Here is a 14,568-nt window from a genome sequence, read left to right as displayed (position 1 = left end):
TCCCGGGGCACCGACACCCGGGGTCCGCGAAGGAAGGGGGCGGGGGGGGAATCCGCCCAGGAGCGGGCTGGGCTGCCCAGTGCCGTGTCCGCCCTCACCCCAGCCCGGCCCGAGCAGCCCTGGGTTCTGCGCTCTCTGCACGCGCCCGGGCAGGCAAAAAGTTACTTGGTCACTGCGCAGACATCCGAAGGACTTTCGACGGAGCCCTTCACCCAAGGCTCCCCCATAATCTTGGCTGCAATGTGTCGAAAAGCTGCTCCATCTGCGCTGGCTGAAGGAGAGCACGTCGAGAGTAGGAATACACTGAGGGATTCTCCGCTTTCCCACATGTTTCGCCTGCTGGAAGGATCTTTTCTGCAGCTTGAGTCTTTTCAGGCTGTTTGCAGGAAAAGGGAATGAGTAATGAAGCGATGGAGTTTGGGGACCCACCAAGTTGTTCTGGACAGCCAGACTGAAAGCTGGCCGTGGGAAGCAGCAGAGGGATGGTTACAGCACTGGGTGACAAAACAGCGGGCGACACGCTGTATCAATAAATGCAAAGCGGTGTTCGGGAGGAGAAGGACAGCCCTAACTACCTATGCAATGATGAGCTATTGCCGCTCAGGAGAAAGATCTTGGGGCCACAGTGGATAGTCCTCAGAAATGACAGCTGAGGAATCAGCAAAGGAAAGCCAGGACTTACTGGATAAAGAAGGGAAGACACAAACCAGCTACAATACATATGGAGGCCTCCCTTCATTGAGGTGGCATTCCAGGAACTAGAACAAACTGGGGGGAGGTGGGGAATTTAGGGACTGGGGGATGTCCGTAGGCACCACAGGCCCTTGTGGTGAAAACTGCCATCTTACAGTTTTCACAGGATTCCCAAAGGTTTTGCAGGAAGGACAGGCCAGACACTAAAACGGTGCCAGCAAAAACACTGGGATGCAGAGAACTGAACTGCTCAGTGGCTAATCCCAGCAGATACTCGACCGAGAAAAGGCAGATCCCTTCCAGTGCAGCAGGACTTGGGAGCAAGACAGAGGAGGCTGCTGACAGCCTGTTCTGTTACTGTTGGGAGGGCTTGGTTGCAGACCAAAGCCATCTATTTTGAGTCCTCCTTGGCATTGCTGTCATTGTTTTCACTGCATTGAAAGGTGAAGAGGAGAGCTTTACAGTTTCACTGGGAGGGTTGCAGCGGTAACTGGCTGTTAGAATGTGGTATCTGCCCAGTCTTGGGGCTGCCCAGAACATCCTCCATCCAGCACATCATCTGCTGCCCAGCTGCAGAAAGATGCAGGCAAAATTCTTAAAACAATGTTCCAGCTTATTTTCTATTTGGAAGTCTGTTTACTCATCCTGAAGAAACAGTTGCTAGTAGAGGGGGAAATAGCCTTAATACACTTATGCATTTTCTACCCAGTTTGCTTGATTTTTTTATCAAACTATTTGAAGGTGATCACATATTCTGAAATGTGGCTGAAAGCTCAAGTTAGGATTTGCTGAGATGGAAGTATGGCCCAAGGCCTTTGAAGGTTCTTCCTGAGTGGAGACAACAGGATTCCCATCTGCTGCGATTTTGGTTGCCAGCTCCTTGTATTCCCTGAAGGCTAAAATTAAAAATCCCTTGCCTGCAAATCCCCTTTTTGAATGAGGCAGGGTTGTCAATGCTTTTGTTAAAGAAATTCACACGTTATGTATAGATGGGAGTGACAAAACTCATGGCTGTATTATTGTATTTAAAAGAAACCCAGCGCCTGCTTTGACTTGAAGAATCCACACAGTAACAATTTTGGATTTGACAGTCATATTTTAGTTATTCAGCAATACTGTTTGGAGCAAATACTGCAGCATAAACTGGACATGGCGTTAAGAGAATTTCTTGTCTTAAACCTATAGAAAATTGACAGGTTGAAGTTCAGAGGTTAAGAATCAATTCTCAGCTGCTGTTGTAGAGATCCGTCCTACCCTCTCTTCTACTGGAGTCTCTTACGCAGAATAGAATCTAAAACCAAAAACCTATTGTGATTCCTTTTTGTTAGAAACACAATTTGCCATCTTTGGGTCAAACATTAGATTCACTTCCTTAAAAGCTGCCGTATGTCTGGGCGTGCATCACTTCTTCACATTCTGGGCTGTTTCTTGGCAACAGTAATTGCCTGACAGTCCTTAAATTTAATAAATCAAACTGAAGAACATGCCATGACCCTTCAGCTACCACAGTTGGAGGTCTTCTGCTCCATGCACACTTTCTTAGCCCAGGCTCTTCAGCCGTGCTCTCTCCACATGGGCCTCTAAGCCAAATGCCGGGTCTCTACACCAACAATAAACCCTTTAAATCCCAGGAGCCAGCTTCACTATTCCAGTTTTTCGTTTAACCTTTTAGTTTAATACAGGATATTTGCCACAAAAAAACCCTCATTCAGCAGTAGAAAAGTATTTATAAATGGATCACCTATCCATTTAGATGCATCCAGAGAATTTCACAGTTCCTCAGAATAAAAACCACCTGTGAATGCAGTTCTCTGCCTCTGTTTACCAGGGGCTTTAGGTACTTTGTGGTTCAGCCCTCTTCCAGACACGGTAGTGCTCAGATTTGTTTCTTCTCAAGGAACATGCCCCTTTGCTTTTACCAGTGTTCTCTTCTTGTAAAGAGCACTGCAGATGTTTATCTTTCTTCCATTTTTATGATGACTTTAATTTTCACCAGCCTTACTTCAGGAGTAATCGGATCCTCCTCTTGGCTCTGCTGAGCAGGGTGCCTGTTGTGACCATTGCCCCCATGGCGTGCAGTCTAGAGGAGCTGATGCCATCTGTGGTTTTTCCCTGAAGGAGGCATACTGGCCTTCCGAAGGTGACACAGCCCCTCTATCCCGTATTGGTGGGACAAACATATAGACAGAAATCCTGATGTGAGGCCTGGCTCAGAAACTGAACAGCAGGAGATCCTGCAGGCTGTCTCACAGGATGAACTCCAAGCTTCATCACATAGGATACGTAGGCTAGGCTAACGTATTCTGGTTGTAGGGAGGTCTAGCAGACATCGTCATCATCATTGTGCAGATGGGAAATACAGTCAAAGACCTTTCCTGGGGGGGGGGAAATTATGTTCAGCTGAGTTCAAGCTAACAAGAAAGGTTTGTTTTTAATAAGTTAGCTAACAAGCAAAATAAATCAAAAATTTTCAATAGGACTGTATGTACATCAGTTTTCTCACAAGTCTGGATACTCAATCAGCTCAGAAAAGTCAGCTACAATTATGCAGCTTCCAAAGGCATGTACAGGTTCAATAATTAAATTAAATCTCAGCTATAACAAATTGAACTTAGATGCAACTTGGCCTTTTCCACTATAAAGTGGTTGTTGACTTTTCACCTACTGCCAGTAATAAACTACCTATTTCAGAAAAGGTGGCTCATTAATGTAAGAGAAGGAACATCTACATCACCGTTAAAAATAATTAGGATTTGCTTGTTATTTGGATCTTGGCAGCAACTGTAAAAATAAAGAAATATAGTGATTACAATTAAATTAAGATTAAATTGTGCAAAGTTTTCATGCTTATTCAGATGGACAAATTTCTACATGAAAAAGAATATCAGGTGTGCCAAAAGCTTTACACCTGTGCTTTTAAGAGGAAAGCTCAGACAAAGACTCTTATCAGTAGAGAAGCAGTAAAAGAGGAGAGAGAGGCTTTCATTAAATCTCAAGCTAACAAGTTTGATTTTATCTCTCTTCCGAAGTAGCAAATCAGTTTCTGGCAGTCAATATAGGGGAGAAATATAAAGAGGCAGAACCAATCTATTATTTTTATAATATATTGTTAAACTTTCATCCAGATACGAGTAATTATTTGCCTTGTTTTACCTGTTCAACTTATGATCGGTTGGATGTGGCAGCAGAACATCAGAAAGGAAATGCACAGTACTTCATAGTAGAACAAAGAGCCGAAAGAACCTTATAAAATTAGGACCCCAAATTGGTGGTGAGGGGAGGGGGGGTAGCCAACAATCAGCATCCTGAGGGAGAATAGAGGCAGGCAGTGCATTTGCTCTGCCATTGCACTGGTAAAGTACACATATTTGATTGCAGAGCTTTTCAGCAATGGAAGTTTTTCCCCAAAGGAGTGTTGATGAGCAGTAAGACAAATACGTCTTAAGGACCAAGTAAATGCCACTTTGTGAGCATCTCATATGTGTCCAAGGGCACTGATGGGCAAAGACAAACCTCACAAATCTTCAGCATCAAAAAGAATAGATTAGGATTAAGAAGTTCTTTCCCTAGCATGAATTTCTGTAGATTTTTTCTTCCCAGTCTTGATTTATAATCCTCACCTTCTAGAGTAGAACTGTCAAGAATTTTGAGAAGTTTATATGTCAAAAATGCCAGTTCATCTGAACCAAAACTTCTGATAAGAGGGGTGATTTTCAAAAGATTTATTGACAGGAAACTATTTTTTAACTTCAGTTTATGTGGATACATATACATAAACAGTTTGACATTTCCCATGTGAACTGTTCTGCATCTACTGTTCAAAGCAAATTTTGAAATGTGAAACCTTTTGAAACTCATTAAAATAAAAAAGGGGTGGAAATCAAAACTCAGTGTTTCAAAATGAGAATACTGTGAACAAATTGATATTTTTTTGTTTATTTATAGACATTTCTGCTTTTCAGCTTAATTCAGGACACTGAGGTGCTAAGGCTTGGACAACGGGCCCAAGCCAGAGTTGACCTATAGATGAATCCTGTATATCTTATAACTGAAAACCACTGTGCTAGGTACTAAGTTATAACAACCCACTTATGCTGAGGTAAAAAGTGCTAAAGCATTGAAGTACCGAAGCCTGAACAACAGGCCCCAAGCCGAAGCTGCTAACTTAGTCTGTAATCATTAACAAAGTATGTAAACTCGCTAGTGAAAGATGCAGCTTAGACAAAATATAATCAGGAGTGAGGAGAGAATGTACCCAGCTTCCCTTGTTTAGCCTTGTTCAAGGCTGAGAACCCACGTATCTGCCCTTGTTAGAAACTCCCTTGGTTTCCCCCCCCGGAGCCCTGGCCAGGCTTTGGGTGGGATCCAACAGGAGAATGAAACCAGAAATTTTCCGCTCAAAACAAAGGTGCCAGCTATTGTGGCCTGTCGATCTCTGGTATATAAGGCTGGGCCCGTTTGCAGCGACTGTGGAAGCCTCAGCTATGGGTGGACGCACTGCGTAGGATTTCCCCCTTGCCGGGACAGGCTCCCCAAACCCTCGCTGTAACCGGGGCTGCCCAGCCACTGTGGATCTGGATGATGATAATATATGCAAGTGGTGATGTATTTTTCTTAATCTCCATTCTGTCTCTAATGTAGTAATGATTTAATGCATTACCTGTTTTGTCCTGTTTGCTACTTTAAGTGCACTATTCTGCTTTTTTCTTACTGCATGTTTTCTGTATTACACTGTTATCACCAGTAAAATACGCCTGCTCTTTTCACTCTGGTGTCTGAGTTTAACTGGTATCCTTAATCAGCAGAACAGACACCAGACCTTAAGAAAAGCTAAGGACCTCTTTATGGATTTGGATAAAGAAAAGCTAGGGATGTCTTTATGGAATAGTGTATATATAGTCATGCTTGAGATCATGTTTTACAGCTGTTTCCTGGAGGGGAAAGCAGGATTCTCTTTAGAAGTTACTGACTGGAAATTTTTCTGACTGGAAAACGGCATCTCAGGCACACTGCTGTTAATGACTAAGTCTTCTTTTTCCACAACAGTCAGGTGCTGGGCAAGACAGATCATGCATTTCTTCCCACAGGTCATAACAAGAAGAAAAGTTTTTTGCTCCCTCAGTATTCCTATTCCTAGGAAGGAAAAAATAAAACCCCAAAACCAGAACACATACACAACAGTAAAGCTGTAATATAATAACATTAAAAAAAAAAAAAAAGAACATCCTCCAAAACTAGAAGTATGTTGCTTTGTGTAGCAAGCAGATCTCCTGATAGCAAGCAAGGAGAAAAAAAGCTTACAGATGTGAATGCAAAACGTTGTCAGTGCAGATTTTAGTCACCATAGCAGTGAGGCTGCCTTGCCAGTAGCCTGGGCATCACCAAAATCCTGGACTGTCTACCTACAGAATCGATACTACAGCCTGACACTGTACTTTTTACATTTACATAAATGCAGCTTGTGAAAGCTGGGGAGCTTAGGTTGTGTATTTATATTATCTGTTTATTCTTCCTCTAAAATGAACCTTATTTCTGGCTAGACATGCACTCCTAAGGTTTTTTCCTGTAAGTGATTAATAGAAATTAGATTAAGAAAGTTATTGTCGGGGGAAAAAAAAAAAAAAAAAAAAAAAAAAAAGGTGTTTTCAGTTTTGTGTTACTTGAAAGCTACCTCAGTTCTACGGCTCTCCCTACATCCATGGGAAATTCATGGCTTTAAAAACATGTAACACAAGCCATAGGCAATATCTGAGTTTGCACTGAGCTGTGCAAATGAAAGAAGAGCACAAACAGCCTGCAAATGGCATTCAGTTATGAATTTTTGTCCTACAGTTAACAGAGCCGACAGGAGCAGTGAAGAGATTTTTGGTAGAGAAGCAAGACCGTCTGGAGCGCAGTTTGGCTAGAAAGGAAAAGGAAAAGCCTCCAATTAAACATTAGGCATGCGTTTGTAATAGCTGAAAGATACACTGTCTGCAGACAAAAACTGGAAGTTAGGCTTCAGACAAATACCAAAACTGGGCAGGAATAGTTGGATGGTCTGAGGTGTTATGAAATAATATACAGGTTGCAGTAAGCTGGAAAACAAAACAAAACAAAACAAACCCAAAAAAACCCAACCCCAAAAAAACAAACCCCAGAACAACAAACTATGAAACTTTTAGCAAGAGTAAGAGACTGCGCAGCTGTCTCTAGCACATCCCCCTTTCTTTGTGCAAATGGTGTCTGTACCTCTAACCCACATGTGTGGGACAAATGTGCTCCAGACATAAAACTGCTAAGCCAGGAGCAGCTCTTTTCTTGAGGCTGGGGGTGTCCATTCCCTCCAGGATCTACAAACCTTGCCAGAATGTTTGTAGTTCTCAGAACAGAAAAAATACCCAAAACACTAACTTGCAAAAGACCCTATAGCTTTCTTCCCTGAACCCTGGAAGTTTTTACAACATGTGATAACTTGTTGCAACGCATGAGGTGTTTCACCTTAGGGAACTGGTTGCTGTGGTTGGTGTGCCTGCCCCGTGGCCCCTGGGGGGTTTCCCTGACTCTCCCCCAGCTCACAGAGACAGGCAGGGGCAGCTCAGGCTGCCAGAGGGAGGGGAGACATGGGAGAAAGCTATAAGGTCCTTCCCAAGGGGATGGCTGGTTTTTGTGGTTTCCAGTATTTAACAGCTAAATATTCACATTGTATTAGTATTGCCTTGATAATGAATAACCTGTGCCATTCTTGGGTTTTATGGTATTGTTCTCTTGAGAGCCCAAATATCTTGTTTGCATTATATCTGCATTTGGACAGAAATATGCGCCTTGTGAATACAATGGAGATTCACAATAGCTGTGGTATCTTTTGGGTTTTAGCAAAGGTTTCTTTCATCCTATTGTAGAAGTGAAACAACTGGTCTGAGTCTCAGCTTTTCTGTCTGTGCAATGGAAAAGCTGTGCTTGGCCTGCAGAGCAGAGTGGTGGAAGGGCCCTCCAGTGATGGTTGCAGGAGGACAAGAAACGTTACAGTTTTTCTCCATTACTGTACAAGTAGGCAAGTGATTCATTCTGATACTTTTCATACTTGGAAATGTATCACTGTTACGATTTATTCCCAAGTATAGGGTTAAAGGTGTAATTTGCAAAGAGAGAGACGTTGCATAATTGTATTAGCTGATATTTGTATTAGCCAAAAGATGGGTTGAGATCAGCTTACTCCTTGAGCATAATGAACCACAAATGACTATAAATATCCACGTCCTATCAGCAGCTGTCACATTATTTTAGCAGCTGTCAGGGGGTACAGCTAGAAATCTGTGACTGTCCAAAACCTAAATGGAGTATGAAGTAGTATAAAAAATCATCACCAAATAATTGTAAGCATAGGTTCATACCAGCCTTAAAAAGTAAACAAACAGCATCACTGTAGTAAGCATATAATTATATTTAGAAGTTTCATTTTCTGTGCACTTCTGCCCTCTCAAACCTTTGAATGGAGTCTGATAGCCATGATTTAATTTCTGATGATTTAAACAAATATGCTACAAAAATGCCGCCTTCTCCTCATGCAGCTCTGTCTAAGGCAACACTGACAAATTCCTAACAGCGTTAACTCTCGTGATCCATTGATATGGAAGATTACACACGAAGCAAATTTGCAAAGACCTGACAGAAATGAAAAGCAATTTCAGGTGGAATAGGTGTAATGAGTGTTGTCATGTTTTGTACGTATCTGGATTTTGTCTGAATGCAGTTCTCTTCCACTCCTCGTACACTTTCATCCTACTTAGTTCAAAGTGTTAATCTGTCATCCTCTTCCACCTGGAGTAAATACACACATAGGACATAGGTGCACACCGTAGCCACCCTGAACTGAGACAGAGTGACTGTGAATTGGGGCACTGGTTTACAAAGCCAGAAGACTGAAGAGCAGGACTTTCAGGAGATCCTATCTGGCTTAACTCAGGAGGGGTTTCTCTGGCAAAGGCTCAATATCTGTTTCATTAGGTGAAACTCAGAGCCCGTCTTTCCATGGGGAAGCAGAAGTAGTATCTGCCAGTGGACAGCTTGGAAGTTCCTGATTGTGTCTTTCAAGCAAAGATAGAAATTCCTGCTCCAAATGTCAGAGTTTTGGTACTCCTGCATTTCCAGAAGGTCCACATCCGACCTGGTGGGAGACTGGGGCAAAAGATACATTGTGGCAACTCACCTTCGGGTAGAGCACATCTTGCATGTTCCACTTCTGCAGCCTGTGTAAGAGTGGGCTGATCGGACCCAGACTCAGCCTGGCAGCCCATCCCCGTCCAACTGCTGGTGCGACCTGTGGCAGACGTGGCAACAAAGGCGCATCAGCTGGCCACAAGCAGGTTTCTAACCTGAGAGAAGGACGTCACCCCCACACAGTGCTTATAATTAAATGAACAGTTACTCTGGTGCTTTCACAGCAAACTCAAGAAGGATAGGAAGGCTGGGGCTGAAGAGCACGAGAGATGCATGCAATGTTTCTGGTGAAGGCTGGGACTTTGAGGCTCTCACCCAACAGCCATTAGCTGAGATTCATTAGAAGACCAGAGCCACGTCTCTCCAAAGGTACCCTTCTGTCAGGCTACTCTGCAGTTAGCAGGCTGATTTCCATGGCATTTCTGCATGACTGAAGATAGCTGCAGCAGCGTATCCCAGATGTCCACCTTGTTTTAGTATCAGCAGAGCCTCTTTTAATGCTAGTCCGGGGACATTATTCTCCCAGAAAAACCTGTCAATGTAAATGCACACACTTTATCAATATGAATGTCATCAGCATCTGTTTCAGGAAGGAAGGAGGTGCTTTAGAGCAACTAGAAACTGTACTGCTGGCCACTTTATTTCTTGAACCATTTTCAAAACAGCTGCTACATATTCATCTTACATTTCATTATCTCATCTCAGGACAGGTAATAGATATATTCCCGAGTTCCTGAGGGGACAAAGATCATTATAAAGACATTGTTTAAAACAAACAAACAAACAAACAAACAAAAACCAAACCAAAAAAACAAACAACATACGAAAGAGAAAGAAAAACAGATGTTTTGCATGCTAGTGAGGAAAATTATAGGAAGAGATAATTAGCCCAACTTGAGCAAGCTGGGAAAATAGAGGAAAGCTTTCAGATGTGAGGAACCATCAGAGACAGTAGTGTGCCAGTGACATTTTAATAGATATATTTGCTTCCCCAATAAAATTTATGGCTCAAATACAGTAAACTTAGGCAGCTTTACAACTAGGCTCAAAGCAATTTTAACATACTATGAGCTAGCCCCTAGAGAGACCCTTTCTCCACATCTTTCTCTTGGTTTGATGAATTCAACAAATATTTTCAGATACTGCTTACATTCCTGATAGCCTCTTTCTCTCTTCCCCTCATCTTTTTGTTATTTTTATTAGAATATATTTTTATTTTACAGGGTAAATTGTTCATGTTAATGTGCAGGTTGCAGGGTGTGTGGTCTATCTGAGACACAAGCAAGCTCTCCTACTCTTGCTTGGCAGTTCCCATGGCAGCATCTGTTAGCTCTCCCTTAGTCTAACACCCTTCTAATTTACCTCCACTTGCCTCTTCTATTATCTCCCCTTGCCACCAATTTCCTCTTTCCTAGCATCTGACAAGTTGACTAGCACCTTCATATAGCAACTATCACAGCTCCCCCAGCATCTTTCAGGCCTTACTGACAGCTGAATAATATGGTATCTGTCCTGCTTCAGAACTGTCGTTCTCACATAATAATTTTTCAGAGAATAATTTCTCTGATGCCCTTTGTTTCTTTTTCTTCTGTCACCCAATTCTATGTAGTCAGTTTACAGTTTCTCCAGTATTTACTCCCCAGCAATTCATTCTGACTTTGTAAGTGAAAGCAAGAAGCTGAAGTAAGTTCCACTCAAATGCTGAGCTATGTATTTTGTGGGGGGAGGTGTTCAAGTCTCACGATAGAAAATTATTATCTTGTCTGACTGACAGGTAATACTTAGGGTCCAATTTCTTCAATGCAAACATTTGCATGGCCTAAAAGTAATTTATATAAACATTTGACAGCAGTTGCCTGGAATTTACTATGGCTGAAAACATTCATGTCAGTAAAACTAATTCAGTGAAACACTTGCAAAAAGCCACATTGTTATCACTCTGGAAAGACCAGAAACTTCATAATACTTGTTAATTTTTTTTTGAAGTTTCATTTTCTGCAAGAATAGCAGATTTTGCTCAAAACAAAAGTCCATTTTTAAAAGATATTTTTATCAGGAAAAATATCAAAAATGTGATCTATATCCTAAAAATAAAAATAAAAATAAAAAACAAAAAACCACCACAAAATAAACCACAAAACCTCCCCAACAGAATACAACAAAAGGTATGTATCTCTTTAAATCTCATCATTCTGTGAACCAGGCTTGTAACAGCTTAGTCCAATAAGCTAGAATACTGAAGAAAATGTATTCAAACCAAAACCATGCTTTTAATGATTCTTGGGCTATTTTTGCAACACTTGACAAACCTGTTCCCTTTTTAAAAGTCAGGTATAATGCATCTGATGCTTAAAAATAGATAGACATAAAGCGCAGCATTGTTATATACTTAGTATGGTTCCCAAATGCATTCATGTGCTGCTGTTTTTTGCGGTTCTGGAAGAAAGGGTGATTCCTTGCCTTTCCTTATGTTCTGCCTGCAGTTCCCACTGCCTGTAGTGGCCTTTGTGGAAGCTGTTTCTATCCCACTAGGAAGTTATTGACCTGTATAAAACCATGTGGAGCTGCGAGTGTCCCTGAGAAGCCATGATGCAGCAAAATCAGTAACCATTTCAAGAGATTAAAGATATGCCTGTGCCCAAGCAACTCACCACTTTTATGTGCCAGTGGAGAGCATCTCTCAGTTGTGTTCCAGCACCTGTTCTCCATCCACTCCTGTCACCCATGTGCAGGACACCCAGGAAACAGCAAGTGATGTTGTCTTAGAGAAGGACCACACTGTAGTGCTGGGTTACACAGAACCACAGACCTGCTGAGGAGGGACAGTACCCTCAGAGATCATTTATTCTGCCCCCCTGCTCAGGGCAGGGCCAGTGAGAGCAGGTTACTTTGGGCCATGTCCAGCTGGGTTTTTAATATCTCCGTAGATAGAGACTCCACGGCTTCACTAGGCAACTTATGCCAGGACTTGATCAGCCTCACAGTAATGAGGTGTCTTGTTATGTTCAGTGGAACCTTCTGTGTTTCAGTTTGTGCCTGTTGCCTCTCGTCACTGGGCACCACTGAGGAGGGTATGACTCCATAATCTTTACTCCTCTATAAGTATCACCAGGTACTTATATGTATATATATGCACACACTGCCACCACCATATATAAATACGACCAGGTATTTTTATACATGGAGAAGGTCCCACTGAGTCTTCCTCGGGCTGAACAGTCCCAGCTTTCGCAGGCTCTCCTCATATATGTGCTATAATGTACAGCCACCTACCATTTTACATGCTCAGCTGCATCTCTGGAATAGTCTGGTTTCTAGATGCTTTTTTATACAATGTGGGTACTTCTCTGATTTGCAAATGTACCTGTGTATGTTTTGTATGCCCAAATAATTTTAAAATGTCATTATGTTCTTACTTCTGCATCTACAGCAGATACATACTGGTCAACAAGAAGTAACCTATACTAGCAGGGTCTTCCCATATACCTGAAAAAGTAATGAAAAATTATTCACATTATATTTTGTATATTTGATACAACCTCAGTGGCAAAGCTCTAAAGCAAAATGTGAACCCTCACCCCCCCTATTCCCTGCAAGGATTTCAGAGAGAAAGGGAAGCCTAAAAAAGTACAGAAACCCTATTGATATCTCAAGGGAAAGAGGGGAGATTGGAAAAAGAGACCAGTGAGCAGGCCTGAAATGTGTGAGCGTGGCTGGTGCTGCTTCATTAGGTCTGAGAAGTGTTTCTGTTAAGAGTCATCCCTCAACGTGAAGCAAAGCTTTTAATGGCAACAGAGCCCAGGGACCAGGACCAGCTGCAATGTCTGGCAATAAAGGGACGGGGAGAAGAGCCCCAGCAGTGGGCACAGCAGTACAGGAGTACACAAGGAAGGAGAAGTTGAGGAAGCCCAGGGTGTCCCTGTCACCTGTGGGAAAATGCCTGCTTGACCTGCTTCGTCTGATCTGAAAAGTGAAAGAGGATAAGAGGGCTTCCTGTCTGTTGGGGCAAGCAGGGGCAAAGTATGACTAATGGCACAAGGGCAGAGAGAAGGTTCCTTCACACAGCTGGGATTCCAGCCTAAACCACAGCACCTGATGGTCCCAAATACCCAGCCTAGGGTTGCTCTGAAGCGCACAGCAACAGTTGCTCCACCAGAGGACAGAAGAGTGTAAAAAAGCTATAGATAAACTTAGCTAACTCATGTTGCTCTTAATGTTGACCTTGAAGATGTTTTCTTTTTTATCCTCAGCTAAAATAATGTTGTGAAGGCAACTGATTTATGTTCGAGAATGAGTTAGGAAAAATGAGCACGAGGATGGCTAGGTGTCATTTTCTCATGAAGGATGAGAAGTGGAGGAAGGGAACCAAATGCCCCCATATAATGTGGCCTGTCGTCCTCCCAGCCAAGCCCTGGCAGAAGGACTAGGCAGGCAAAAGATTAGATTTCCTATCTGCAGCTATTGACTTGGTTTAATTTGGGCAGGTTCCTTGGGTATTACAGGACAGAACCACTCCCTGCAGTCAGGGTTGTTCTGACAAAATAATTGTAAATTGTAAAAACCATTAATTGTACAATCCTGTCTAGCTACTTCTTTGGGAGTGTTATTTCACTGCCCTAAGAGGCCATGAACAAATATTTCCTATCAGTTGTGTAACCTGGATAAAGTCCCAAAATTAAAGGTGTGTAAAGGGCGGAGAGGCTCAAAACCGGAGTGAACTCCTTGTCAGCAACACATGAACCTCTGCCTGCCCCAGTGGAATTAAACCTGGGTGAAGGGGAAGCCCCTCTGGCTGAAGCAGGATGGAGGTACGCACGTGCTTAAGCCCGTGGCCAGGCTGTAGGACTCTGCCGTTTCCCTGCCACTGAAGGAGACATTACAGCAGGAGGCTAAGGCCATGCCATAACCACATTTCTGCCATAGCAGAGGCAGCACAGGAACACCTCCAAGCCCAGGCCTTACAACATGGCAGCTACCAGATACATGCAGGCATGGGTGGACTAACTCCCACAAAGGGCGTCCATCTTGGCGATCATCACCCTCATTGTGGTGATTATCATCTGTCAGGGTGATCTATCATCATCACCACAGTGATCATCACGCGCTGGCAGCAAGAATGGGGTGGGGAGGGATGGAGCTGGGGAATTTGGCACCGTGCCATTCCTGGCTAGTTCACACACATGCACGCACACACAGGAACTGCCAGGAAGCCCCCTCTCCTCCCCTCCTTCCTCTCCCGGCCTCCTGCATCCGGCTCCGAGGGCCCAAGACCAGGGGCCTCACTTACTTTTCACTGATGGGAAGGCCCTGGGGGCTCTTCTGGGGAGCAGAAATGTGGTGAGAGGAGGGGCTCACTCCACCTAGCCACAGTGAAGCCCAAGAAATAGCTACACAAAGATTATAAGTAGAAGATCTCATTGGGAAACCCAAGTTTTCTTATTTACAACCATGTAAAAATGGTGAAATTTGGAACACCCTTCAACCTGCCCAGAGCTTGGACAAAGCCATACTGCCCAGTAAAGGGGTAATGCCTGGTGCTGTTGAGGCACTACCAAAGGTAGCACCCTGTTTTACCATACAGAATTGTCACACTCTGCCTCTGAGTTTCAGAGCCATGTGGAAACCTGCAGAATGAACAGGATATCTTTCTTTTTTTTCTTTTTTTTTTTTTTTTTT

General features: G+C 43.1%; 1 protein-coding gene across 1 annotated transcript in view; it reads right to left on the bottom strand.

The window, feature by feature from the left end:
* The window catches only part of LOC113478808 (organic solute transporter subunit alpha-like), a 10,778-nt gene extending 10,449 nt beyond the window's left edge, over window positions 1–329 (bottom strand). Inside the window, exon 1 of the mRNA XM_026846306.1 lies at window positions 194–329. Coding sequence (XP_026702107.1) covers window positions 194–329 — 136 coding nt within the window. The remainder of the gene's footprint in view (window positions 1–193) is intronic.
* Between the last annotated feature and the right edge of the window lie 14,239 nt (window positions 330–14,568).

Source organism: Athene cunicularia (assembly GCF_003259725.1).
Source record: "Athene cunicularia isolate RWA chromosome 1 unlocalized genomic scaffold, athCun1 chr1_part1, whole genome shotgun sequence".
Taxonomy (NCBI): domain Eukaryota; kingdom Metazoa; phylum Chordata; class Aves; order Strigiformes; family Strigidae; genus Athene; species Athene cunicularia.
This window is presented reverse-complemented; position numbering and strand designations above follow the sequence as displayed.